General features: G+C 26.2%; 4 protein-coding genes and 1 non-coding gene across 7 annotated transcripts; 3 read left to right on the top strand and 2 right to left on the bottom strand.

Annotated features, from left to right (window-relative positions):
- Positions 1-7: 7 nt before the first annotated feature.
- LOC132921556 (uncharacterized) lies at positions 8-5,481 on the top strand. Of its 2 annotated transcripts, XM_060984632.1 has the most exons (11): positions 8-385; positions 549-597; positions 1,829-1,892; positions 2,925-3,062; positions 3,148-3,354; positions 3,546-3,619; positions 3,689-3,833; positions 3,893-4,019; positions 4,876-5,036; positions 5,093-5,271; positions 5,329-5,481. In XM_060984632.1, exons 3-11 carry the CDS (start codon positions 1,869-1,871, stop codon positions 5,420-5,422), a joined length of 1,149 nt encoding a protein of 382 aa, XP_060840615.1. In that variant the 5' UTR covers positions 8-385; positions 549-597; positions 1,829-1,868; the 3' UTR covers positions 5,423-5,481. The 2 variants fall into 2 exon arrangements, with proteins under 2 accessions (XP_060840615.1, XP_060840616.1); XM_060984633.1 differs by lacking the exons at positions 8-385; positions 549-597 and having other exon boundaries at positions 1,759-1,892.
- A 637-nt stretch (positions 5,482-6,118) lies between these two features.
- Positions 6,119-6,225, top strand: LOC132923560 (U6 spliceosomal RNA). The gene has a single exon (XR_009661214.1). It is a non-coding gene; the product is annotated as a U6 spliceosomal RNA (small nuclear RNA).
- Positions 6,226-8,286: 2,061 nt separating this feature from the next.
- Positions 8,287-13,850, top strand: LOC132921197 (thioredoxin domain-containing protein 11-like). 2 transcript variants are annotated; one of them, XM_060984069.1, is made up of 13 exons: positions 8,287-8,754; positions 8,838-9,051; positions 9,115-9,348; positions 9,424-9,612; positions 9,698-9,895; positions 9,955-10,045; positions 10,150-10,405; positions 10,467-10,568; positions 10,682-10,868; positions 12,624-12,857; positions 12,923-13,116; positions 13,200-13,341; positions 13,400-13,850. In XM_060984069.1, exons 1-13 carry the CDS (start codon positions 8,588-8,590, stop codon positions 13,640-13,642), a joined length of 2,451 nt encoding a protein of 816 aa, XP_060840052.1. In that variant the 5' UTR covers positions 8,287-8,587; the 3' UTR covers positions 13,643-13,850. The 2 variants fall into 2 exon arrangements, with proteins under 2 accessions (XP_060840052.1, XP_060840053.1); XM_060984070.1 differs by having other exon boundaries at positions 8,288-8,754; positions 13,200-13,338.
- LOC132921198 (H/ACA ribonucleoprotein complex subunit 3) lies at positions 13,786-14,534 on the bottom strand. The gene is made up of 3 exons (XM_060984071.1): positions 14,340-14,534; positions 14,055-14,097; positions 13,786-13,988 (listed from the first exon to the last, which is right to left on the bottom strand). The coding sequence occupies exons 1-3, from the start codon at positions 14,391-14,393 to the stop codon at positions 13,891-13,893; spliced, it is 195 nt and encodes a 64-aa protein (XP_060840054.1). The 5' UTR covers positions 14,394-14,534; the 3' UTR covers positions 13,786-13,890.
- Positions 14,535-19,506: 4,972 nt separating this feature from the next.
- LOC132919915 (kelch-like protein 17) lies at positions 19,507-27,443 on the bottom strand. The gene is made up of 8 exons (XM_060981848.1): positions 27,034-27,443; positions 23,432-23,551; positions 23,143-23,377; positions 22,911-23,086; positions 22,254-22,350; positions 21,567-21,723; positions 21,378-21,478; positions 19,507-20,904 (listed from the first exon to the last, which is right to left on the bottom strand). Exons 2-8 carry the CDS (start codon positions 23,518-23,520, stop codon positions 20,629-20,631), a joined length of 1,131 nt encoding a protein of 376 aa, XP_060837831.1. The 5' UTR covers positions 23,521-23,551; positions 27,034-27,443; the 3' UTR covers positions 19,507-20,628.

The raw sequence follows: 27,443 nt of genomic DNA, 5'->3' as shown, positions 1-27,443 counted from the left end.
TCACTTAATATTCATTTTCATTATTCAATACTGAATACTTATTACTTAATACTTAGTTACTATACCTAGTTAATACTTAATGCTAAACAGTTAACACCTATAACGTTTTAAAGAGTCACTAAAGTCTTAAAAGTTCAATAGTATACTGAATTTTACATTGCACTTATTACAATTCGATACACCAGTTGAGGAGTCTAACCATAGTATATTGTATATACAAATACACAATAGTGCAATACAAAGTTTTGAATACGAGTGCACTAAATTGATTTGGATAGTAGCATTATAGTAAATTATTTGGCGGTAATTTTTAACTAGAAACTATAGTATTTACTAGATAGATACGTAAGTCACTAAGTTGTGCACCTGTCAGATATGTCAGTAGGTAAAGTAGGTACTTTTTAATGATTATTTGTTGTTAGGTATAATTATAATAACTACTTAGCAACATAATAATATAAATATATACATTAATACTAATTTTCTAATTTATTGTTGTTAATGATTTGTAATTTTTTTTCATTGATTCGCGTGTGTGTCAACTGCAGTCAACTGAAGATTATAAGACTAGATTACAGAATCATCAATCATAGTTTGGTAATAATAGTCTATCTATACATAAATAATCACAGAAATAATCATTGGTAGTATTGGTACAGTATAATTATTTCATGTGACAATAATTTATCGTATTTGTATGAATGATATAAAATAATACCTACCTATTTAGTGCAATCATTGTAATATGAATTATCATTGAACATTGCAATAATGCAAGTATAAGTAGTATAACATATTTTCATGCAATTACAATGTAATATGTTTTATAATAAATCTATTTCGTGTTTAAGAATATCAATTGTCTAAATAGTAAGTTCATATAATAGATACTACTATTGCTGCCTATTAGCAACTTGCAATTAGGACTGATTAATAATTTAGTTAAAATTAATTTAATTCAAATATTATTATTGTAGTTAATTTGTATTTAATTTTACACATTTTCTTATATAGGTTATTACAATTTGTAATAAATTAAAAAAGTAATTACTTAGGCACTTACTATTTTTATTTTGCTTTATGATTACAATGTATAATAATTTATAATATTACTGAAAAAAAAAAGTGAAGTTAAAATTGTATTTCACTGTTTTCATATATAAGCATTCTTGATTTTTCAGTATTCAGTTTGCTAAAAGAACAATTAAATAATTTGCTTTTAAAAACCCTAAATTCTTTAAAGAATAAAACAAAATGTTCATTTTGTTTAAATACTAATCTCATTATTAAAATATTATTCATATATTTAAAAAAAAAATTCTGTTCTTCAACAATTTAACACTTGTATAATATGTATTTTACTGATTTAGTTTTATGTTTTTGTAACTTAGTAACTTGTATGCCCAATTCAATGATTGAAAAATGTATTTTCATTAGTGGCAGTATAATGACTATTATTATAATTAAAATTAAAGTCCTGAAAAGTAAAATTAGAAATCTTATATAATAATACATGGACAAAATATTAAAAAATTAAATACATTTTATTACATTTTTAATTTAATACACTTAAGTTTTATTATAATCAGTTAAACTTATTGGAATTTGTTTCTATTGTGATGGGAAAATAAATAAAATAAATATTATAGATAATCTATATTTAAAATACTTTAATATACTGTAATTTTCTAATTTGTAACTAGCTTCTTTAGTTAAACCTTATAGAATAAGGGCTTGGAATTGTCTTACATCAGCTATATTCAAAGCATACTTAAAATGTATTTATTCTAATTCATTTTATTTTATTTTCAAATGATTTTTTGAATAGGTAGTCCAGATAGTCGATCCAATTAAAAAAAAAAACTATCATGGAGCAAATAAATAACTCTGTTGTAAGTATTCAATGTTATACACAGTTAATAAAACTGGTATTGGTAAAGCGTGTGATCTACCGGGCATTTAGAGGTTTAGTGTATGAGAAAACAGTAGATAACTAATTAAATAAAATTATAAATAAATATGTAATATTATGTAATAAAAATGTAATTCAATTAAAAAAATAATTATATTTAATACTTTAAAGTATTTTATGTCTACAAAACCAATAGTACAATTAGTATTAGTAAAAATATATAAATTATGTTCAAAATATGATAATTGTTTCATTATGAAACATATGCCTAAGCTTTTTTATATCTTCCAAAAAATGTATAAATAAATTATTCTGATTCTTTATTGAGCGGTACAAATATTCAATTAAATGGTGGGGTAATAGATTTTCATTAGTCCCATTCATTTTTCTTAATATTTTAAATTTTAATATTGACCATTATTGTTTGCAGACGATAGACGTAGTGACCTGTAGGGCGTAGGCTATGAAATAAGATATATTTATTTCTCTAATCAGTTTTTTCAATTAACGTTATCGACGTTATCGTATATTATCACGGTGTATTTAGTCACAAAAAGCATATTATACGTTACCTATTAATAGTAGATCATGGTAGGCTCAGTAGATCACACGCTTTACTAATGCCATAAAACCATATTTATTTATTTGTTATAATTATCATTTATTAAACAAGTTAATTTGTTTATTATACCTAATTCATATTTAAATATTTCAATCCAACCTAACAAACATTAATCAATAGATAAGTACCAAGATTAAATGGTAGGAATTTGTAGACAGGATATGTATCTAGTTTGGCCTTTTTTGCTTTGTTTTGCCTGTATGAATATCATGTACTCATATAAACAGTATAAAGATTAAACTATTCATTACTATTAATTATTCTTGAACTAATGTATAAAAATAGAGATAAAGTAGTTTTTATTAATTATTTATCCAATAAAATGTTATTTAATCTCTTTATATATTTATAATTTATAATCAATACTTTTTACAATTTTTTATTCCTTAGGAAGTGTTAAATATTGTAAGATCGATTGTCCATCATTTAAATAAAGTCAACTTAGGTAACATGACACAAAAAATTATTGCTTTGCAAATAAATAATGTAAAACTACTTGAAGAAATAGCAGATATAATACATGATCGAGTTTGTATATATAAATAATGATAATTATAATATAGTATTAACATTAGACTAATTTAATTTGTATATTATTATTATATCCATCTAGGCTTTAAAAAGACAAAATTATACGCATATATATGCCGATATGTGTGCAAGTATGATTAATAGTTCAAAATTTAATAAACTTACAACAAATACTGAATTTACATTTCAAAAAGTTTTATTAAATAAATGTTCTGATGTATTTTATACATTAACAAAGGACCAACAAGAATTAAACACATTAAAACAGAAGATGAAAAATAATAGTAAGGTAAAAAATAGTATTAGTTAAATTATTATTTATATATAATTTTATTATTATTATTTATTATCATTTATGAGTCTTAACATTATACATATACATTTTATTTTATTCCTGTACTAACAGAAAATTTAAAATAAGGTAACTCATTTTTAAAGCTTAGGTTCAATAATACTAATAAACTAATATTTGTTTACCAGGAATTAGAGAAGTTTATAAAAACTTTAAATTTTTATCAATTTGAATTTAGTAAAAAAGTTGTATCCAATTGCAGGTGTGTTTTGAGTTAGTACTAATTAATTGACTATTCATTTATTTTATAAAAAAATATTAATTTTGATAGATTTATCAGTGAACTGTATAGAAAGGGTGCTTTTCCGGAAAAAATTTTATTGGCATGCATTACAGATTTAAGTAATGAAAATGGTGAATTTCAAATGCATTGTTTATGTATAATACTTCAATTAACAGGCCCAATATTATCAAAAGTAACAATAAAAAAAGTACTATGAAGAAATTGTTCAATATATTATTAATTTTTTTTCAGGCATATGATTTGAACAAACTAGTTAATGCGCTTTTACTCTTTATGGATAATTATAACATATCATCAACACTAAAATTGTTGATACTCAAAGTACAAGAAATGCATTCTGAGGGTTGGATAAATGAGCGTAATAATTTTTAATTTTAAAATAATTTTAAAAATGGCTGTTTAATAAGTATCGAGTATACCTTATTATCGAGGAAAGTGTAATACTTATAATGGACGTATCAGCATTTTTTTTTTTTATATATAACTATATGAAATATTACCTATGAAAAATAATTCTGAATAGAGAACTGACTGTCAGCCTACATTATATTTCTAAGAATATTTTATAATATATTTAGTTATAATTAACTTACTTCTTTATTTCTTGTATGGTATGTTGTTTTTTTTTTTTTTTAAACAAATTGCTTATATTAATAACTATTAATTAATATCATTGTATTATTTCATTACTAGCTCTTAAGAATGTCAGCTCTTTATTGGTTTTTTGGTCTGTCTCACGCACATTTATCACAATTTATTTATTATATAAAACATTGAATTACATTTTCAAGCCTTGATTATTAAAATTGAAAGATTTTCAAACTTATAACCAGAAAATGATTTATAAATTTTTGTAATTTTAAATAATTAAGTCAAATAAAAAATTATTTGTAACTATTTAATATTTTCAATATTTTATCATTGTTGTAATAATAACTTATGAGTTATAAGGAACTTTGTATTCAATTTTTTCCTTTTTTTACTCACTAACAAAATTAATCATTCATAAGTCTAAAATAAATAACTAATATAAATGTAAAAATATTTTTTACTGCATTTTAAAACACAATAAATTTAAATTAATTAATTAAACATATTATAATGTACTGATCAACAATTATATATATATATATTGTTAATAGTTATTTAAGAAATATTAAATCATTAATACTTACACAAATTAATAATTATAACACTTTTTATTGTATTTACAGAACCTATAGATTTTGTAGGAAAAAATTATAGACAATTTAGTGAGTTACCAACACAAATGAAAAATATGTATACAATAAAATCATATAATATGATGTCAGTATGGATTTTTGATGAATGTTATGATATTCTTTTCAATTTTGTCAACAGCAAGAAAATTGATGTATGTATCCACTGTAAAATATTTACTGATGTTATGTGTAATTTCTATAATTACAGGAAGTTATACATTTATTAAAAATGAACAATATTTGGATTCGCTACAATCCTATAACTTTTGTTGTTTCAATGATTCTTGTAGCACTAGAAGAAAATCAAAATATAAGAAATTATGCTGGAAAACTTTTAGATAATCTTGTTAAAAAAAAAATGTTGTCGAATTATTCAATTCAATCAGGGTAAATAGCATGAGAAAGGCATTTATTTATTTTTTTTATACTTATTAATTGATTTAGAGTCGAAAAAGTATTGAATGATCCAGGCACTAAGAAAGAATATCCAAATTTATCAAATTTAGTATTAGATATAACTGATCAATTTAAACTTTAATATTTGTTGAAATTAGATTTATTATAATTACTTTTTTTGTAATATTTTATATCAAGTCATATTTGTATTGAATTATTTTCTATGTATGTTATGACAAATAGATTTACCTATTTTGATATTAGATTTTATTTAGTAAATATTTATACATTTTTTATTTTCTCATTGTCAAATAAATAAATAAAACTATAATTTATTTTGTTAAAGGGTTAGATGCTTTGCCCAGTTGCCCTCCTTTCCCAAATGCACAAAAATAGTAACACCGGTTGAAAAATATGGATATTAATTGTATAAATACTCAATTTCAAAATATTATATAATGATAACCAAGTTATATATATAACGGCGGATCTATTTGAACGATTAGTATCGTCAAATGCATAACATGTGAAGTGTATATTATACTTTTATACATAGTGTAGACTGTAGAATGTAGATAATCGTGATCATATAATATGATTAAATTGCATCCTACTACATAATAACAAATACTATATACGATCGTATATAGTATTTGATAATAATAAGCAAGCAAAGTGGAATAACATTATGGTGCTGCGATCTATCGGTGGAATTGCATTAGCGCGACGCGCACGCCAGTATAATTCGGTATTTACAGAACAGTTGAAGCTAGCTCTCACTAGTTATTACATTATTCAAACGTGTAGTATATATACAAATTAAGTAACAGTAGTAAATGTACTTGCTTCGGCAGTACATATACTAAAATTGGAACGATACAGAGAAGATTAGCATGGCCCCTGCGCAAGGATGACACGCAAAATCGTGAAGCGTTCCACATTTTTTTGATAAATTTTTCTTGTTGCGTCAATAATTCTACAATTTTATTTATTTTTAAACTTTTATTAAAAGCTGAAATAAAAATTGTTATTCTTAAATTCCAATTAATTATACAAAATCAAAATCAATGCTCATACCAATCATACATTTCGGGGTGGGGGGGTTGAACCCCCTATATACACTACTGTGTATATTATGTAGGTATTATACAACCACATTAGAAATATATTTTTCCTATTGTTATTAGTTTATAAAGTTTCTCGCATGACCACAATGGCTTATTAAATTATTATGTATTTAAATTCTGCGTTCTATGTATCCTAAGTTCTACGGAAATTAGGTATAGCCGGTTTAAGTAGTAAGTACTAACTACTAAGTACTGTATACGTCATTTGTCATTATGAATTGTTATATAAAATACATATATTAAAAGATATATTTTAAGATAGTATCTTTCAATTTAAGAGTAGTGAACTAACCTAATACCTATAGTGATCGCTGGTCAGTCCACTTAGTCCCATAGAACAGTGGACTGATTTCCTTATTTGGATTTTTGACCTGGTATTATAATTAATGTAATAAATATTTATTTATTTGTATACAATATTTCATATAAGTAAGTTTATTATCTATACAGTACGATTTTCAGACAAGATATATTACGTAGTAATTTATTATTTATGTGGTAATGAGTGTGGAATGTGAATATAGTCAAAAGTAGGAATACATATAGACCGGTGGCCTAAGCTGGTGGACACTGATCCTGTCAGTTGTCATTTAAACTTAATATATATATTACCTATTATACTTAAACATAGAAAATAGTAAATATAGGTGATTTAATGATAGATGTTCGATATTTATTTATATATTTTTATATGATTAAGTATATTTAAGTATATTATTATAGTTAGCCAGTTTACCTACTGTTAACGTAATTTTAATATCTACCGTAAGGCGACTAAGGAATAGGTAATCCGATAAAATTATAAAAAACCGATTCGTTCGTTATATCATAGTCATCGTCATTATATAATGTTATAAACCAATAACATTTGGAAGGTTTTATGCTAATGTTAATGTAATAACAAGTTTTGAAACAATAATAATAGTATGACATTCTTTGTTAGGTAGGTACTTTTATTTACATTGCTAGTTGCTACCTTAAATAATTAGGTATACTTATAATTGGACTAATGGTTTTACATATAAAAATAAATATTACTAAGTAGGTAAATATTTATTGTAATACCGGTTTTATACTAAAAAAAAATTGTGGTAAATATTTGTAAAATTGTTACTACCTATATCGGTTACCTGTGCCTATGTTTAAATATTTTCTAAAATAAATATATGTACGTGATAAATGTTTAAATCTACACTGATTTTATACGAAAAATACATGATATTTTGTTTGAGTCTATACATATTACATAATATGCATAAATTATACGACCAATAAACTAATAAACGTATCCACAATAGACAATAATAATATTGTTTATTAAAACGCAGTGCATTCGTGAAATATCTGTCTTTTGCCACAAAAACATAAATTATAATTTAAGCTATTCTTAATAGCAAGACTCAAATTAAATGTGTACGCATAATGTATACGTCCGTTTAGTTCAATATAAATGCAATAAAATGCTTATTGTAGACACTATAGTCAGAGTCGGCCTTAGGTATGAGCGTTAACTATAGCCGTGGCGGCGTGGCCCGTGAGTATCTATGCGCCAGTAGGGCCTCGCTCATTTGCATGATATTTTTGGGCCTCACGTTATGAAAAATCATATTTCGAGGAGGCGTCGCGCGTCGCCTAAAACAAATTGCCCAAGTCCTCGCTTCGCCTTAAGACCGACTCTGAGTCTCTGACTATAGTAGAAGAAGTCAGTAGACTACTTAATACTTAATTCATAATTGACTTAACTACTTAACTATAACAAAATACTATAATATCTTCAACCGTAGCGGTCAACGACCACTGTTTATCAGTTATCCGTTAATATTTATCAGTATACCACACAGTATTATCACAGTTAGTTGCTGTACGGCATAAAATTATCACTGCTATCGGTCGTTCAGTGTTTGGCTCTTTACGAATAACGATACACGTATTACATTTACATATTATAAGCTGTATACAAACGTTGATTTGAATTTTGAATTAGTTTTTAGTTCAGTCATTCATCGTAAATATCGTTTATGTTGTTCACCGACTAAACCTACGGCTGAGAATCTGAGATCCATCTAAGTATTCGTGGTCAGCGTTGTACTGGAATCAAGATACCGGGTGCCGACCAGCATTGGCGGCTCGGTGTGTTGGGTGACAGTCTTGAAATCCACCGGATCCAATGAGGTTGAATAATGAAAACTGTAGTGGAAGAAGAAGCCATCAAGGAACAGCCGGATGAGGCTACACAACAACCGTACAATTGGTACAAACAGTTGAAGATGTTTGTCCGACGGCTAGGGAAAGAGTTGCTGTTTGCACTGTTTGTTACGTGCACTACGTATGCGACAATAATAAACATGTAAGCTGGATAAGAACAGAGTCTTGAAATCCAGAAATCCATTTGTATTTTTGTATAATACTTTTTTATTTTCATAAATGTAGACAAAATGATTACGGTGTCAAAGGCCCAAAACCAAAACCGTTTTTTCGTACTAATTCATGTGTTGAAGATTTTTACACGGGTAATTTGAAAGCTGTATTAGAAAAGGCTACTGTGTCTGATATAGCAGTTGTAATGTTCTATGCACCATGGGACGCTGATTCTATTGATTCTCAAGAAGCGTTCATTGAGGCATGTGAAAACAACAAAGATGAAGTAATTATAATATTTTAATAAAACATTATGTTGGATGTGAATAATTAATATTATTAATTTTAGGTATATTTTGCTGCTATTAATTGTTGGCAACCAGAAAGTATTTGCAGTAAAGTACTTAAAGGCAATAAAGTATATCCTATGATAGTTGCTTACGATTACACCAAAGTAGGGATTTATTATTCAGGACCTCCAAATGATGCAGCATATATAACACGTTTTGTAGATACTATGAAGCGCCCAGTAAAATTATTGAATAACAAACTAGATTTGTTAAAAGTCCATCAGCAATATCATGTAAATATTTATTAAATGTATACATTATCAAAATATTTAAGTAATATGTAATATATTATGGTGTTTGTTTAACAGAATGTTTTAGTAGCGTCTGTAGATTTTAAAATTACTCAAGGATGGGATTTGTACAAAATTGTTTTGGATGCAGCAATTAACCACTTAAAAACAGATCCATTGCAAATGTATGTGAAATGGTGTGTTGCTACTTGGCCATTAAGTAATAAAGAACCATTGATTAAGTTACTTCTATGGAACCGTACATTGGTAAATATACTAAAAACATTTGTAAATAGAACATATGTATACAGTTGCTTTAAATAAAATATAAATTCTTCTTAAATTTGTTAAGGGTTTTAATGAATCATTTGTCAATCATGAAACACTTGGAAAATGGGTAATACAAGAGACCAGGTTAACAACACAATGGGTACCTTCTATTGCACGCAGCAGATCTCTTATACTAGATAATAGTTTTAAAAGTGGACCTACCATGTTATTGTTTACACCCCATAACCCTTATTTGAATTTTAACCCAATTTATTCAATGGTAATCAATATTGTTTTGATTGTGTGAAGATAAATAATAAAGCAAATATTATGTTTTAGCTTCAATTACTGAGTATTGAATACTTCAACTGCCAGAAAGTTTCTATACCAGCGAACTATATTACAAAATATTTAATAAAAGAAATAAAATGTTTGTAAATAATTCTATTACTTAAAGTACATATTATTTTAGCCTTTAGGCTATTACTAATGTAATTTAATTATTAAACTAAAGATTGTAATTTTATTTTTTAGCATTTTATAGTGAGCGACCATCATATGTGAAACAATGTCATGAGATAATAATGAAGAAGTATCCTGATAAGTTGGCTAGTATTCTTAAAAAATATAATGCCACAGTAAAAGTAGAAAATCAAGATAATTTTTACACAGACACAAACACGGAAGTTAATTATCTTAATAATGCTCTATGTAAAATGTCTAAAAGTATATTTTTTGACCATAAAATAAGTTATTGTTCAAATGATTTGAATAAGTCTAGTAAGAAAATGTAAGATATTCTATATATTTTATAATATAGACAATCACCTTTAATCTTTGTATTTTATTAGAGCTAAAATTAACTTATCAAATCATGTGAGCACAGAAAACTTTGTTGAACAATTGAAAGAAACTGAATGTTACAGAAGTTTACTTGCTAACAAATATTTTAGGCAAGTATCAAATTCATGATAATATTATGTATTTTATATGCATGCTTACTTACAATTTTAAATTATGAAAATATATTTATGTTTTAATTTATTATGTATGTATTCATGTATAGATTTTCTAAACCTGATGAAGCCTTTATATATAATACTACTGATGAATTAAGATCAGTGTGTTTGGCAAACAAAAGTATGACATTTTTAGCTTTGGATTCAAATCATCATTATCATACTGCAAAAGTTTTTGGCATAAACTTAAACCACTATCGGGAAAGAACTGCAGTTGTGATTTATGATATGAAGGTATTTTTTAATATATTATATTGACTAATTAGATATACAACAAATTGTTTGTACTGAAAATATGTCCCATCATTGCAGTTCATTAACATTAATTTTTTCTGGATCACATTATCTAAATATTGATTGTATTTAACTTTCAATTCAAGTAAATGTTAGGGTTTCATAAAAGTTGTTCATTAATAAGAAATTAATCTATTTTTTCTTATGTGAAATGTTATTTTAATATGATATGTTTGAAATAATGACTATTTTATAATTAATTAAATTATATTTATCGTTTTTTTAATAAGAAAATAGATGTCAACTATTTGAAGGTTTCTGTTTCTTCATTGAAAAATTATGAATACTCTGCTATAAGGTTATATCTATTATAGTAGGTTTAAGTGTAGATAAAAAATAACTGAATTACTGTAAATTTGTAATATTAATGGGTTTAATATGAAGTACTACAAACAGTGTTTTAAATATATTTTATTTCAATTTTATATAAAAATTAAAAAATTAAAATAAATAAAATCATATTAGTATGGTTTTTTAAATAATTAGTGCATTAGAACTGATTAACAAACTGAATGAGTTTTAAAAATAAAACTAAATTTTCCCTTAAATTAAATAACCATTCTGTTATATGAATCACATTTATATCTGATAAAAAGATACTTACGTTATGTTATACTTTAGTTATGTGGAATGATTTTAATTAGTTTATTTTTACTCTATTAAAAAAAACTATTTTTGTTGATGATTAAAACAAAGTAGATTCTATTAAGAATGATTTTTCCAATATTTTGTATCGTGTGAGGTTTTCAAGTTTATGAGACAATATAGTATACCTATAGGATGTAGAAAGTTTGATTTTAAAATTGGAATTATATTAGGTTTCTTCTTTAAATAAGAGCAAATATAACGAGTCTTGTGGGTGGCTTTGTGAGTGTGTATTTTTGGTAGGTTTTTAAGATACGATTAGTTATGTCCGGGTACATTTTTGTAAAGTAATTATTTACTAATAAATATTATTTCAGAAGTTGTATGATTAGCTGGGAAAAACATTTGAAAAGGTTGGTTTATTAAGTTTTCTATTGAATAGGAATAATCATTGTTGTTTATGTCAGTGTGCTAATGATTTGGAAGTTCACTTCATACTTATCAAAATATTAGTTTTTTATTTATTGTTTATAATACAAAAATAATCTGCATTTCTAAATGGAGGCATAGTTTGATGATAATTTAAACATTTTTCATAGCTATAGATGTCACTGATAGACTTAATAAAAAATAAATTTTCTTTATTCTTATCCAAATAGTTTTTATTATTTGAGAAGGATTATGTAAAACTGATATTTATCTGAGTTATATTTTTAAGAATAGATATTGTAATTGAAGGAAATCTTTGTATAACTATAAATACTCAATCAATATTAATCATAAATTCAAATAATAATTTTTTATATAGATAATTCAATCCTATAATTATACTATGTTCAATATGTACAATTGGCAAATCAAATTTTCGATTTAAAAAAATTAGTTATGTTCTTAACAATATGTGAAATATCTTATATCTTATTATTGTACTCATATACACAGCTTTTTTAATTAAGTATTTGGTTAAGGGTCACTAATGGTTGATTCATTACTTACTCATAGTATATTTTAGCTTATTGTGCATTTTTTGTACAGATTTAAAAAAATATATGTCTTGATGTTAATGAACTTAGTTACTTGAAATGTTTCTTATTTTTATTGTTTTTCTAGTCAGAAATGGTTCATACATTACCAAAATCTAGTCATGTTACAAAAGATACAATGGCTAAATTATTGATAGATTTTCTTGAAAACCGGGCAAAGCGTCATTTACGGTCATCAGCTGATCTTGAAATTAATTTTCATTTGTACCAAGGAAAAGGAAAAGGAAAAGGCAAAGAAACAATATACATTGAGACATTAAATTCTGAAACTTTTAATGATGCTGTTTTTAACAACACTGACGTAATATTTACTAATTATTTATATTTAAATAAATTGTATTATTTTTTTTTTTTTTTTACTTATAGAATGTTGTAGTATACTTTTACACTCCATTTTGTGCGTATTGTCAAGTTGTTGCACATATACTATTAAATGTTGCTCGTTTAATGCGAAATGTCAAAGATCTCAAATTTTTCCGCTTCAATGCTAGCGACAATGATTTAAGTTGGCATTTGACTGTACAAACATATCCTTCAATTATAATCTTTCCCGCAAAAAAGTATTACTTGTAATTTTAATTATCATTGAAAAATCTTTTAGTATAATAATATTATAATCATTTTACATGATTGGTTTTTATAGAAAAGCTGAAAGTTATGTATTTCCATACGATACTGAATTGACATCAAATAATTTATCACAATTTATTCTATCTAATCTATTACTTGAGACTCGGTTGCAAGCTATGGTTGGCTTATGTTCAGTATGGGATTCTTCTGAAGTAGTATTAAATTAATTAATTTAAATCTACATAATAAGTACTATATTATTTATGTTTTTAGGATTATAATAAACAGCTACATTACTGTCTTCGAGATGTTAAACTTGACTGCGATGCAAACATATCAAAATCACTTCAATCATACCGAAGAGGTCTTGTATACAGAGAAAAAAATAAAAATGTTACATTAACACCTATCTTTAATAGATTGAGGTATTTAAAAGCTTTCAGCCTCATTTTAGATGTTACTCATAAACTAAATGCCAAATCAATGCAAAAATTTTCTGAAATTTATAACTTTTAGTTGTTTCAGTCCTAGTTGTAAGTATACCTATTGTTATTTTAAATTTTGGTTATTGTTAATTTGAAACTTTAAAGCACTTGTTACATTCATAATATCTACATTTCTTGTGTTATAGGATTAATTGAAAACAAATTCTGTGATAATGTTATATGATAAAAAAATGATTTATTTTATTGAATAAAAGTTGACAAATTGGGTTTTCAGTTCATTTCTTTTTTTACTTTTTTCTTCAGTGTCGATGTTTGATTTTAGTAAATAGGTGCTTTTTTTTGTGTTGGCAGAAGTCCAAATCTTTCTTTAATACGAATCCGTTCTTTAGAATGTTGATCAGTTGGTGTAAATCGAGCTAGTGTAAATTTTAAGATTTTTAAATAAGTATGGTTTTTAATAAAAATAATGATAAAAGTTTTACCTGGATGAGCGCTCAAAGTTTGGTTGCCAGCAGGATCCATATTCTAGAATTAAATGAAAACGGATCAATTGTAAAAGGATTGTAAATATTAGTTTACTATGTTTTAGACAAATTAAGTTTTTAGATTTGGTAAATTGACAAATGTTGTATAATTAAATAATTTGTAACAATAAGGTTTTAAGAAACAAATTAAATATATTTTCCACAGTTACGACCAGTCTATATACTGGCGATTTAAGTATAAATAAATCCAATCCATTATTGTGACAGAAACGTATATGTTACCTTTAAAGTATAAACCCGAGTACCTTCTTCACTGCGATAGTATCTCAAAAGCATTTTGAAGATTTTAGTTTCGATTTAATAAAATCACTAAAAGGATTATTGAAATTTGTGTTATTCACTGTTTGTTCACTAAGTTCACTTGTTACGTTATCAAGCACGTGGATACTGGATAGTGTAGTAGTAGTTGAAAATTGATGCGGTCTAACAAATCCTATTGGTTATCACAAGATAAAATATGTGGTTCTTTTCCATAATAACTATGACTTCAGACCACCGCATTATTGTAACCAATATTGGTGTCAAAAACGCGGGCAGTGTGACCAACATACAATGATCAGTGGCCGTACTAACAACCGTGCCAATACTGAATATTACTCAATTATCGATATTTAATGTTGCCTATTGAAAATTAAAAATTAATTCAAGTGGAAACTTATTTAAAAATAAAGGAAGTAAAAAAAGATTAAAGGCACAGTGAAACCTAGACGAAATTGCATGTACCTATAATTAATCATGTGTTATATTTTCCGACATTTTTTTTTTTTAATTTGAAATGTTTATATTATTTATAGGTACCATTGTGGCATTGTCTATTTTATGTGAGATGAATTTTGACTACAGTCTACAGTAAATAAAAATTAGTGTGAATTAATTAAGTGTTGTTCAATTAAAAAAACCCGGATTTAATGTTAGTTATTGTCATATTGACTAATTTTTGCAAACCCAAAATGTTGACAAAATTAAAAAAATTCAAACTATATAAAGTTCTATAATCTACTAATATACTTAATCTAAGTATCTACCAAGATATAAATAATCCATTTTATAAATCACAATCGGCTGTAAATCGACAGGTAGTGCCTTATCTTTTGGGTGCATCTGTCCACATCCCTCGGGGCGCAGATGTACTACTCTGGGGCGCAAATAAGCTGTAGCAATTATTGCATGTTGGTGTAACGTGGTCGGGGAATGACCAGTTAAATATAAGATATCTGGGGAGAGTCTTAGGACTCTATAGATATAATTACCGTAGCCAGGGGTAGATATAGAAATCTTAAATGTAATGAATATAACTAGGATTTAGTTTCAGTTATTATTAACCTTTATTATATACTGAAGACTTACCTATAAATAACGATACTCATACAATAATTATCTTCTATACTATATTATGACCTTATCGTAGTCGTACGGAGTCTTGCAATACTTTATGTCTAAGGTGTACAGTGAACTGACTACCTATACATCCAGTGGCTTGGCCATAGACCTTACAATTATGTGTGTGTTAATAATGTATTGGTCAGCAGTATAGTTCGTATGTATACATCAGTAGCGTACGCGGGATTTTTTTAAGGGGGGTGTCATAAATCATAATTATATGCACGAATTGACCTTTTTTTTTAGTCGTCGTTTCATATAATTTGAACAGATACTTATTTTAAGGGGGGTGTCATATCTCCCTGAAACCCCCGCTGCGTATGCCACTGGTATACATATAACTTATAAGTGTCATGTAACATACTTATTTATAATTGTTACATCGGTATTGATGGATCTTAGATACCTATACGGCTATACAGAATGTATGAAACGGCTAAATAGCTGTAGGTATGTGGAATGTGCAAAACACGAGTATGCACTTAATAATCGATAATAAACCAAGACTTCTGGATAATATAATACATTTTTATGTAAGCACAATAAACTGGACACAAATTTAACAAATGTTAAAAACCTGACTTAAATCTAATATCGCTCTAAATATCAGATTGGTATTTATCTTGAAGTTTTTTTTAATTAAATATATGTGTTAAATAATCATAATTCATAATGTATATTATTTATATATACAGGAGCAGCCCGCCGGGCAACCGGGACAATGCCCTATGGCCTACGGCTTGCTTATACAAGAAATTACCTGGTCCTGGAATATATATATAATAGAGTTAATAAATTACAAATTATAAAAACAATCACTGTATAAACAATTGTGTTTATAAATATTCGATTTTTTGAAATATATTTCTAGTCATTTTTATATACCATATTATTACGAACTATAATAGTAATATTATAATCTGTAATACTGTAATTAATGGCAATCATTTAAACCAATAAAAATATATTTGATTTTGTCAGCAAAATCTTAATTCAAACATATCAATATAGTATCAATACATGTTAAAAATTTTAAACATCCTCCTTTAAGTCTCAAGGAATCTATAGATTGATAGAAAACTTTTATTGGAAACATTTTAGTATTATTTCTAATACCTATTGGCTATTTGGCTATTAGGACTTTCAAAACTTGTGAGCTTTATAATATCAGTATAAATTATAGTATTAATAATAATAGTTTTTTCATCTTCTATATCATCAATTAGTACAAATATTAGGATTTAGGAATATTATTGATAAAATGATAACCTACAAATCAACACCTAACTATTATGTACCAATATACTGGTAGTAACTACGAGCGGATAGACGAAGCCGGCAGAACGAGGATGTATAAGGGATATCTGATGGAATACTGATATGTCTGATATAGATTTTTCACTTAAAAATTGTAAAAAAAAAAATTACTACAAAAGTACAAATTCGTATTATATATAGTATACAGAAATATTGTAGTTTTTCTAATAATAATAACAATAAAAAAAAGGTGGGCAAGTGGGTAACGCTCTGCTGTATTGCCTGTATAGTAGAGACGAGTAGGTCATTATAATGGATGTGTTAAATTTAAATGCAATGACAGGTATCATTGTATACGAAAAACGATTCTGAACGTAGATGATTTGTAAGTCTAGGATAATTAGTAGAATATATATATATATATATATATATTATTACCTATATTTAAATTGTAATATATCGTTATTTTATTCGATTTCGTAAAAAAATTAATTTCATACGTTCATACAATTTTTTCTATATTGACGCTGGAGTTTTATTTTTACTGTTATTTGAAGAAAAAAATATGGAGAATCCTGTGTTAGGGTTTTTAACCTTAGATATAAATCACAAACATTTTATGAATTTTCAACTTTAAAATTCCTTGCAAATTTTCGCGATTTTGACATATTTTGTAAACATTTTAACTTTTAATGATTATAAATAAAAATTATGACTAACGATTTTTGATTTTATTTTATTACAATAAGAACAACTTATAATAAACCTTGTATTCGATTTTAAAGATTTTTTGGAAAGCCAAATTTTTTTTATCGACATTTCAAGAAAAAAAATTTTTAGAAAAATCGAAAATTTCAATGGCCTATAAATTCTAAATATTTTGAAAATTTAATCGTAAATACATAACGCTAATATAAACATTTGGTGAAAATTTCAAGTATTTACAATGATTCGTTTTTGAGTTACAGCAAAATCAAAAAACAGATTTTGTCGAAAAGTGGTTATGTGTAAAAATTCCCGTTTTTCCGTTACTTTTTCAGGGTTTTTCTTGACGCTTTTGAAAACTACTGGACATTTTTTACTTTTGACCCTCCGGTACTAACTAGATGCATTTTCCTTTTTAAAGAGAGGCTAAAGTCAAAAATCAAAGCATAATTTCTACTCCATATCGTGAATGTGATGACAGACACAAAAAAAACATCCATCATTGTATAAAATCAATACATTCCTCGCTTCGTTCAGAATCTAAAAAAGTAAAATATTCAAACAAAATTGGAAAAATATTTACATAATAATATATATTCGATAGAAAATTTCAATTAAATAACCAAAAATTATAAATCAATGTCTAGTTTTATAATCTTTTATTATTATTTTATATAATAATAATATTATATCACTATTTTTATTTTTATTACTTCTATACGTAGGTATTAATTATTAGTGTATATACACGTATAGTCACATCAATATTACAAATAAAATGTAGCCATATTATAAAAAATATAAGTGTACACGCTGATCAATGCATTATATTTACCTTATCCACTTCTAATAAGTGTGTTATGTATTGTTTTTGTCCATGCAACTATATTGTAAGTATGCATTTTATGTACAGGTCTTCGATGAATCCGTGTAGTCCGTGTAGGTATAAAATAACTTATTAAGATTTGTATTGATAATGAACATATCGTTTGTTGAAAGCGTTATACTGTTTTTATTTTTTATAAGATAAACATTTTTTGGGGTATGTACCTTTAAGTTATGATCTGTATAAAAGTATAGAATAACTCAACAATCGGCGTTCCGCGGTATCTTATTAAACATTACCTACTCATTAGTCATTATAGCCAGGTAGGTATATTTAAAACATTATTACATAATATCTCGTTCAATTATCATTAATTTTTATTCACTAAACACAAATTGCGTAGAGTAAGTACTATTTTAAAATAAATTATTTAAGTATCTTTTCTCGTTAAGAAATTTATCTGTTTATTATTGTAAAGTTAAAATTTGACATATCATAGAGATACAAATAACTATAGTCTATAGGTTATATTATATTATATTATATGGTTATAGGATATTATATTGGGTACCTAGTATTATGTAACAAAATGTAGTTATGTGCATTGGAGGATTTACTGGGGGGGGGTCCTAGGGGTCTGGACCCCCTCCAGACACTGATATAGGTATACATATATAATTATATAAGAAAACTAGATTTTATTTTGTAAACTTTGAATTTTAGGTCTACATTCAATATAGCTTATACATAAACACAATATAATACATTTGTTTTTATAAAAATAAAAATAATATATTTGAAATACATATTATTTTTTAGGACGCCCCCCAGAAATTTTTTTGAAAAACCACCATTGGTTATATGATATTGACGGATTACGCATGGTGTTCAATATGTATCTATAGAAAATATAAGAAGATACAATCTTCAGATATTTTAATCTCTATATCGTGACACTTGAGACTATATTATAACAGTATATTATATTATTAATTTTTAATTTCACTGTTTAGTGTATTATTTGTAAACGGATCCAAAGGTCTATAGTAATCAAATATCAATGTTATTATTAGATCTTAAATAAGTCGTTTAATAAAGTATAAACCATAAATTCTTATAAATTAGGTAAAATAGGATACAGGTGTATTAGGAATTATGTTTAATATAGGCAGATACATAATTGTTGACGTTGTAAAACTCAAACAGAATATAGAAAAATAATAACATTCGTAGACAAGTATGTATATTTTATATTTTTATAATTTAATATTAGTAAATGGCAAATGCAACAATTTTTTCATACAAATGATTACTGGGTATCCATATAAGTACCTAACACAAATAATGCAATATGATAAAGATATTATTTGTATTCATGTATTAATTATTTATTGTGCAGATAAAACTTTTCAAAAAAAAAAAAAAAAATATTTTTTCATGATACTACTTAAATGATATACCTATTTAGGACTATAGCAGGTACACCTTAAAAAAATTAATGTTTTAATAATTTAAAGATATATTATATTATATTATATTATATATTAATTAAAATAGATATTAAAATTAAATATTTTTAATTATATTATATTAATAACATAAATGTATATATTATGTATATAATTGTTAAACTTAATAAAATAAAAATATTTGCTATGATGATAAATTGTTTAATGTATAATAATGCATATTATATAAATTATGAATGTTATGTATTTAAACGAACATTCTGAACTTAAATACTAATTTAAAAACAAATTAAAATGAATCTTTGTTAGATAGGTAGGTAATTTATCAGAAATATCTGAACAAACAATAATAATTTGTTTTACAATATTTAATATAGACCTAGATAAACTATTAAAAATTTGTTACGTAGATAGCTTAATAATATTTTTTATAACTTTAAAACAATGCTACATACTATGTGATTGGCCTTTTTGGTCCGTGTATTTATATAATTGCTAAACTATAAAAACGATTATATTTATAGTAAGTACTAGGTGTACTAGGTAAGTATAAATGTATAATAATTAATAATTAATAAGTATACTTAATTATTTAAACTGTCAATATAAATTAATAGTTATTTATGTACATATAACCTTCATAAGAAGAGATATATGGGTATCCGGTTCAGTGCTATATTATAAATTTATTAATATAGTAGATATTTTATTTGGGCAGATACGATAAGAGCATAAAGTCTATATTACAAGACTTATTCATTACACATATTATGGCAATATAATATATTGTAGAATAATAATTGTTTAGTTGAAATTTTAAATTTTAAATCAAATATTTGTGTTTATTTATTAAGAAGAAAAAATTTAATTTAAATTAAAAAATAAATTCATCGTGAGATCTTTCTTCACCAGGATCATCAGACTTATCAGATTCGTCAGATGAATTAGGGGGATTCACACTTTTCCATTCTTCGTCCCATTCTTTGAGAAAATTTTCTTCATTCATTCCAAAATTCCATTCGACTTTTGTGAAAAGAGTATTAATATAGAATTGATCAAAGTAAGCAAAAAGGTTAATTGCATTTTTAAATTCACAATCTGGTATTTGACATGCAGCATGTGGGAGATCCATATATTCGGTTGTGGACTTCTATTTAATTAACAATACAAAAATGTATTAGATAAATAAATAAACAGCAAAATCCATATTTATAAAGGTGTATGGTATATATATATATTAAGGTCCTGACTATTATAGTCTACAATGATGTGTTAAATTATAATTCAATGGTTACAACTTAACCATCATGTTTAAAAACTCAAAAATGTATAGTCTATAAAAGGGTCAAAATATTTTTTAAATGTTATAATGTCTAGAAAACGGTTATCTTAGTATTTGAGGAGAATTACGGTTATTAGTTTTTTTGATTAAAACACATATAATACAAAATCAATTTTTTCAAAAATTTGTTTTTTAAATTTTTATTTAGTTTTGAATGAATAAAAGGAAGATATTGTGATTTTGTATGAATTTTTAGAATGGAAATTAATATAAATCATGTTACTGTATTCAGTATCCAATTTGTCAGTCAGTTAATTCATGTAGTATTTCGATAAAATTACCTTAAAATTGTTTCTTGGTTTCACATTTGTTATTATCTTTGACAACGAATCTCCATCTTTATAACTAAAATGATCGGTTACTTTTGTGATCATCTTCAAACCTAAATAGTTAATATAATCGTTTATATCTAATAAATAATTTGTAATATATTATATTTTTAGTCATTTTTTAAATTATCTTGAACTCACATTCAGGATTAGAAGAAATAAGTGGTTCTGCTTTAATAACTTTTAGCAAATAATCCTGTGAAACGAATACTAGCCTAACAAGATTCAGCAGTTCTGGTAATAAATGCTTTCGGTCACTTTCATCATGTTTTACCCATGCCATGACAGCCATATATACCTGAAAAAAGTTTAATTTTTTTCTTGCCATTAAACTATTAAATTATATATGGTTGTAATAAAAATATAAGTAACAATAATGTTGCCATAGATGACATTTGGTGTAAATTTAACACGCAGTTTATGTGCAATGCATTCTTTAAAATATTTTCACATTACTAGATAATTTATTTCTAGCTCGATATTTTTCAAACAAAAAAAAAATATGAATGCCGGGTTGCAAGAAAATTGATTAATTTAATAGTATAGTTCAATAAAATTTAATGGACCAAACACGGACCAGTGATAGTTTATGTAACTTGGCATAAAAATGAATTTAAAATGATTTATTTTTATTTTATAACATTAAGGTAAGTATCTATTAAAAAACAAAGATAATATGTTAGGTATTCATTATTTTGTCTGGTTTAAATGTGGTAAATTGATAAAATTGCAACCAAACATTATCGTGTGTAGGGGCAGCTGCAACCTCGTAAACAAATGTCACCTATGTAAAATTACGTTGGTTTGTTTAAATAAAAGTATACAAACACATTTTTCATCTGGAACACTCAAATTATCGTTCTTTATCAATTCTGTTAGTTGTGTTATGTCTATATCCAGAAAAGATTTTTCTTTGGATACAAAGCTACCAAATAAATTTGCATTAATATTTTTAAATTTGTATACATTAATATGAGTATATAATATTAGGGCACGATTGCATGGATAAAATGTAATAATAATTTCGTTTTATGTGCTCTAGAATATTGTCTTATATTTTTAAGATTTTTTGATATTTAGAGAATTTTTGTGAATTTTAAATCATTTTTCATATATTTTACAAGTTTTAAAAATTATACATATACACGGATATTCAAAACATATTTCCATAATCGATTGTTACGCTGTTATGCCGAATACATAGGAAAAAATAATAATAATCTTAATTATACTGTACAGAAGTAGAAATCGAGAAGAAGATAGACTAAAGTATTTTCATTTCCAACTGTTGACGTTTGACATGTTAAATGATTTCGTAATAAAAATCTCTATAAATAAAACTACATTTAGTTAAATAAATACATTTAAAATTTTAAAAATATTTATAGTACTTTTAATTCATTAAATAGATTTTTTAAGAAATTTGTTGTACATTTTGGAGAATTACAATCCATGCCCTAAATACAATATACAACTTCAACTAACTGAAAACGTGCTAGAGCATGTTCTAAACAATTCCGTGACAATTCAGTGATCCCTCTTGAATCAGCTATATCTTTAATCATTAAACAATTGTTGTCAACTAATGTTCTCATAAAGAATTTAGTGCATTGAAGTCGAACTTCAGTCAATTGCAAGATATCAGCTCCGTTTAATATTGCCTATAAAAATAAAATGTTAGAACCATATTCGTTGAGATGATTAAAAAAATAATTACTTCAACATTATCACCATTAACTGTAACCAATTTACCAGTATACATAAAATCGATTAAATCATTCAAAACAGCATTGCTAATATCTTTAATGAAGACAACTTCTTTATTACTCTCTAGGAAACCCCCATTAAACATTTTTTCGAAATATTCACTATAAGTTGTTAACACGCATTTGTGAGCACGTATTTCATCTCCGTCTATTGTCCTCAAAATAATATCACATAATTTTTCATTCCTAAAAAAATAATTATTATACAATTTTGACAATTTTATTTCTACGTCATCTTACTTGCGAAAATGATTTAGTTTGTAAAGATATAATAAACCATAGTTTCGTAGTTTCTCGAAATGATCAGTCTCAGTAATAATTGAAATCATTTTATAGAATGTATCTGTTTCCAAATATTATCTAAAAAATTAATAATTTAATAGTTATAATCTCTATTGTAATCTGTTTATTTAAGCATTTCAAGAGTATGATAGATCTTGAAATAGTTGAAGCATTTTAACTGTGTAGTAGAACGCCATATATATATTTAAGAAAAGGTTTATTTAATTGCTTCCCCCTGTAAGCAATTTATTTTCCAGCATTAATAAACTTTTTTTCTATCTATGAATATTTTTTTCAAGTACTTACCTATATTTAAAAAAAAAACCAAAATCATATGGTCTGATTTATAAATTAGATTAGGTTTGTATTTCATGAACCATTCTAATATTTCGAAATTGAGATATTTATAGGTACTATATAGGTGGATATTTAACCAAAGTGCCAATATATCAAATATCTGGTACATTTAAAAAATGCAACCAATTATTAATTAAAAAATATCATTTTTGCTATAATATAATATAATATGCACATATTTATATTTTTATTATATAATGTGTGACTTTTTTTTATCACATGTGGCTGGGTGTAATCGATGTAGTAGTACCTATAGATGTAAAGTATGTAAAAACTTTTCAGAATAATTATTTTAGCAAAAATTAATTATAATTATAATATATACCTACTCTTGTAATTTATTATTACTATTAATTTATGTTCTATTGAGTGTTTTGATAAATTCGTTTATTACAGTATTAGCACATGTAATGTATTCATTCTAAATAATTAGAACCGTGCCCCTAGCGGCTAGCACAAGCTTCGCTTATAGGGGGTGCTGAAATATTAAAATAATATTTTTGTAAATTTTATATACAGTAAAATCCCGTTGTAACGAAAATTCGAATAAGCTCTTTATAAGCTCTGCTTTTTGGCAGGGGTCTTCTATGACTTTCGTTATAACGGTATTTTTCGTTGTATTGGTATTCGTTGTAACGGGAATTTACTGTATGATATTCTATTTTTGCAATAAATGTTTGAATAAATAAATAAAACATTATTTGATATTAATTCCATTAAATAAGCAGTAGTTAATAAAGATAAGTTATTAACTTATTTACTTATCTAATCTAAAAAGTTAGGCGTACGTACAGCGGCAGTGTCGGCAGCAAGTGTATTCTTACTATATTCCCGACTGATCTGGCTACATTTTAGAGGGCTAAACAAGCTCAATCTGAGATACTGTATAATCAGGGCCGGATTTAAGAGAGAGCTGAGTGGCCGCAGCCCAGGGGCCCCCCACAATTTTATGATATTTAAATTAAGATACAGATGATATATTATAACGATATTACTTATACTAGTTATACTCGATTTGATTGTTTTTATAATTATTTATTATTAAATAATTAGTTAATTATTATGACTACTAAATATGATAATAAATGTTATTTAATAAGTAAAAAAATAAATTTCCTTGTTTATGTATAAGGGGCCCCCATAATGCATTCCACTCAGGGGCCACCACATACCTAAATCCGCCTCTGTTGATTATACGTGACTACCGACTACCCAGTTCGATGTATTCTATTCAATTGCTAAAATTTGAAATTTTGAACCCAATACCAATAATTATTTAGTAAGTATATTTTAAATTTAAATATATAGAATATAGGCAAGTGGATGCCACTCTGTTGTAAATTAGGCGTGGAGTAGGTCATTGTAATGAATGTGTTAAATTTAAATTGAATGATAGGTACATTATTTTATATGAAAAATTATTTTAGTGGAAGCGATCTGTTAGCTTATAGGTCATACTGTCATAGGTATCACAAGTATATTTCATGATATGTTTTTTTTTATTTCTAATACAGTAATTCATTTTACTATTAGTATATCATAGGTTTGATTTAAATTTTTACCGAAAACATTGCATTTACTGTGTTAATAACTTATTAGTATTTAATAATTATAATAATATATACATTTTATACCATATTATATAATTGTTATTAACTTTTAAGTTCATATCACCTTACCGTAACATTTTTGAATTTCTAACTAAAAAATAATTTCATTTTTTCGAGATTTAGACAAATATTATTGCCATTAAATGCTTAAAAAATATATTGTGACTATACATTTTCAAGTGTATTTTCCCAGCTATAATTTTTTTCATCTACATTTATAAAAAAAATTGAAAATGTCAAATGCCTACAACTTATTTACTGATACTACTAAAATTAGTTTTATATAAACATTTTTGCCCGAGCTGTCATAGTTGTATACTAATAGCTAATAATATAAAAAAAAAAACATTTTTGTTTTTTATTAATTTGTTGTTTATTTTTTCCTGATTATTTAAAAAAATAATATATATAATAAAATAATATTATTTCTGCCGTTACTCGTAAAGACGTTAAAACGATGCATTAGTAAAACGAATAACCGCCATAACCATTTTATAATGTAAATATAAACATAGATAAGAAGTGTTTAAAAAGTAATTCAATTTTTTTTAAACTCTTTTGTACCCTGGTTTATTACATTTTTGTATGAGAAATACTCAAATACCCCTGGTGTTCATTGCCACCTTCCCTACTGGCGTTTGAGTTGTAGCTTTGTAGGTTATCGCCGTATTTCAGATAAACAGATGTTTGAACATTGGACCAGACCACGAAATATAATAATCGATTAGACACTCTCCAGAAGTTAACATATGTTTAAAGTTCACATAATGTATAATATGATATATAATAAACTGTAGGATACAAATATTATGCAATACATACAATTTTTTCATTATTATTGACGATGGCGTAAGAAAATTAATTTTAATTTCGTCAATTTTCAGATGAAAATGGTGATAGACTTTTTCAAGGAGTAAAGTGTAGGCAAATTACGTCAAACGTTGGTATGTCATTGTGTGTGCTTGTGCGTGCGTATGCATATAATATTGAATCTAAGTAGATTATACCGGTAGTAAATGGACAGGGCGAGTAGCGGGGAAATAGGAATTTTGGATTTGATTTTCAGTTTATAACGGGTACGATGTACTAATGTATACACTCGCTGATGTAATATACAGTTATACAGATAGAAAGTGCCGTTCCGGTTTTTACATAGAATATGTTTTTGAAAAAGCCTATAACAATATTTTTTATATACATATACTAAATATTTAATTATGTAAATTAAGTTTGGATTAATATCATACAGAATGAATGGTACCTTAAGCATTTCAGAATGTTCGTTGCGAGTAGGTACAAGGGAAATTTTAAAGTCGCAAACTTTGCGAACAATGCGCAAACACATACAACAAGCGCTTTAATGTATAAAACAATGTTATGTATTGAACTTAACGAAAAAATTTGAATAATGATGATGCGTATACAATAAGTACACGTCGTGATGGCATAATCGTAATATACATCACAGTGGAGACGTCAACGGAGGATTATTGCGCTCAGTATAATCGCGGCGGTTATGAATATATATATATATACTCGACAGATAATAAAAATACACTCAAAACAGCGTATTGCTGTCGGACGATGACTTACCGTTTTTCCCGTCGACGGAAATGTGTCACTGTTCGCAGGAAATCGACTAGAACGAGGCGGCTTCAAACGCGTAATAAACGTCTACGTCGCAGAAATACCCACTGCATAATATATAAGATAAATTCGGGTCGGTAGAGGGTTGATCTGCGAGCGCCCCGTCACGGGCGAGGAAGGGCTAGAGGGGTGTGAGGCTGGCCCGTTTGTAGGTCGTGGGTGTTGGATGTGTGGATGGGTGGTGGTGGTGGTGGTGGTGGTGGCGCTGTCTCACTTTCGGATAGCGAGCAAGGGCGGGCGTCGGTCGGTGGGATGGCGCCCACGCACAACTGTTGGATTCGCGTGACCGGGAAAATCGATAGCGGGCGGTAACGTCGCCACATCAGCGGGGCCGCCACTGATGGACGGAGCATGTT

Source organism: Rhopalosiphum padi, chromosome 2 (genome assembly GCF_020882245.1).
Source record: "Rhopalosiphum padi isolate XX-2018 chromosome 2, ASM2088224v1, whole genome shotgun sequence".
NCBI lineage: Eukaryota > Metazoa > Arthropoda > Insecta > Hemiptera > Aphididae > Rhopalosiphum > Rhopalosiphum padi.
This window is presented reverse-complemented; position numbering and strand designations above follow the sequence as displayed.

Coding starts and splice junctions, on each gene's coding strand:
- LOC132919915 (XM_060981848.1), bottom strand. CDS start 23,520: ATGATTTCAATTATTACTGAGACTGATCATTTCGAGAAACTACGAAAC. Junction 22,351..22,910: donor CATGCTCTAGCACGTTTTCA/GTTAGTTGAAGT, acceptor TTTATTTGGTAG/CTTTGTATCCAAAGAAAAAT. Junction 21,724..22,253: donor GTGTTCCAGATGAAAAATGT/GTTTGTATACTT, acceptor AACTTTTTTCAG/GTATATATGGCTGTCATGGC.
- LOC132921197 (XM_060984069.1), top strand. CDS start 8,588: ATGAAAACTGTAGTGGAAGAAGAAGCCATCAAGGAACAGCCGGATGAG. Junction 8,755..8,837: donor TATGCGACAATAATAAACAT/GTAAGCTGGATA, acceptor TCATAAATGTAG/ACAAAATGATTACGGTGTCA. Junction 12,858..12,922: donor CTGTTTTTAACAACACTGAC/GTAATATTTACT, acceptor TTTTACTTATAG/AATGTTGTAGTATACTTTTA.
- LOC132921556 (XM_060984632.1), top strand. CDS start 1,869: ATGGAGCAAATAAATAACTCTGTT. Junction 3,620..3,688: donor AAAGTTGTATCCAATTGCAG/GTGTGTTTTGAG, acceptor TAATTTTGATAG/ATTTATCAGTGAACTGTATA. Junction 5,272..5,328: donor AATTATTCAATTCAATCAGG/GTAAATAGCATG, acceptor TAATTGATTTAG/AGTCGAAAAAGTATTGAATG.
- LOC132921198 (XM_060984071.1), bottom strand. CDS start 14,393: ATGCTTTTGAGATACTATCGCAGTGAAGAAGGTACTCGGGTTTATACT. Junction 14,098..14,339: donor CTCGGGTTTATACTTTAAAG/GTAACATATACG, acceptor ATTTAATTCTAG/AATATGGATCCTGCTGGCAA. Junction 13,989..14,054: donor AACTTTGAGCGCTCATCCAG/GTAAAACTTTTA, acceptor AATTTACACTAG/CTCGATTTACACCAACTGAT.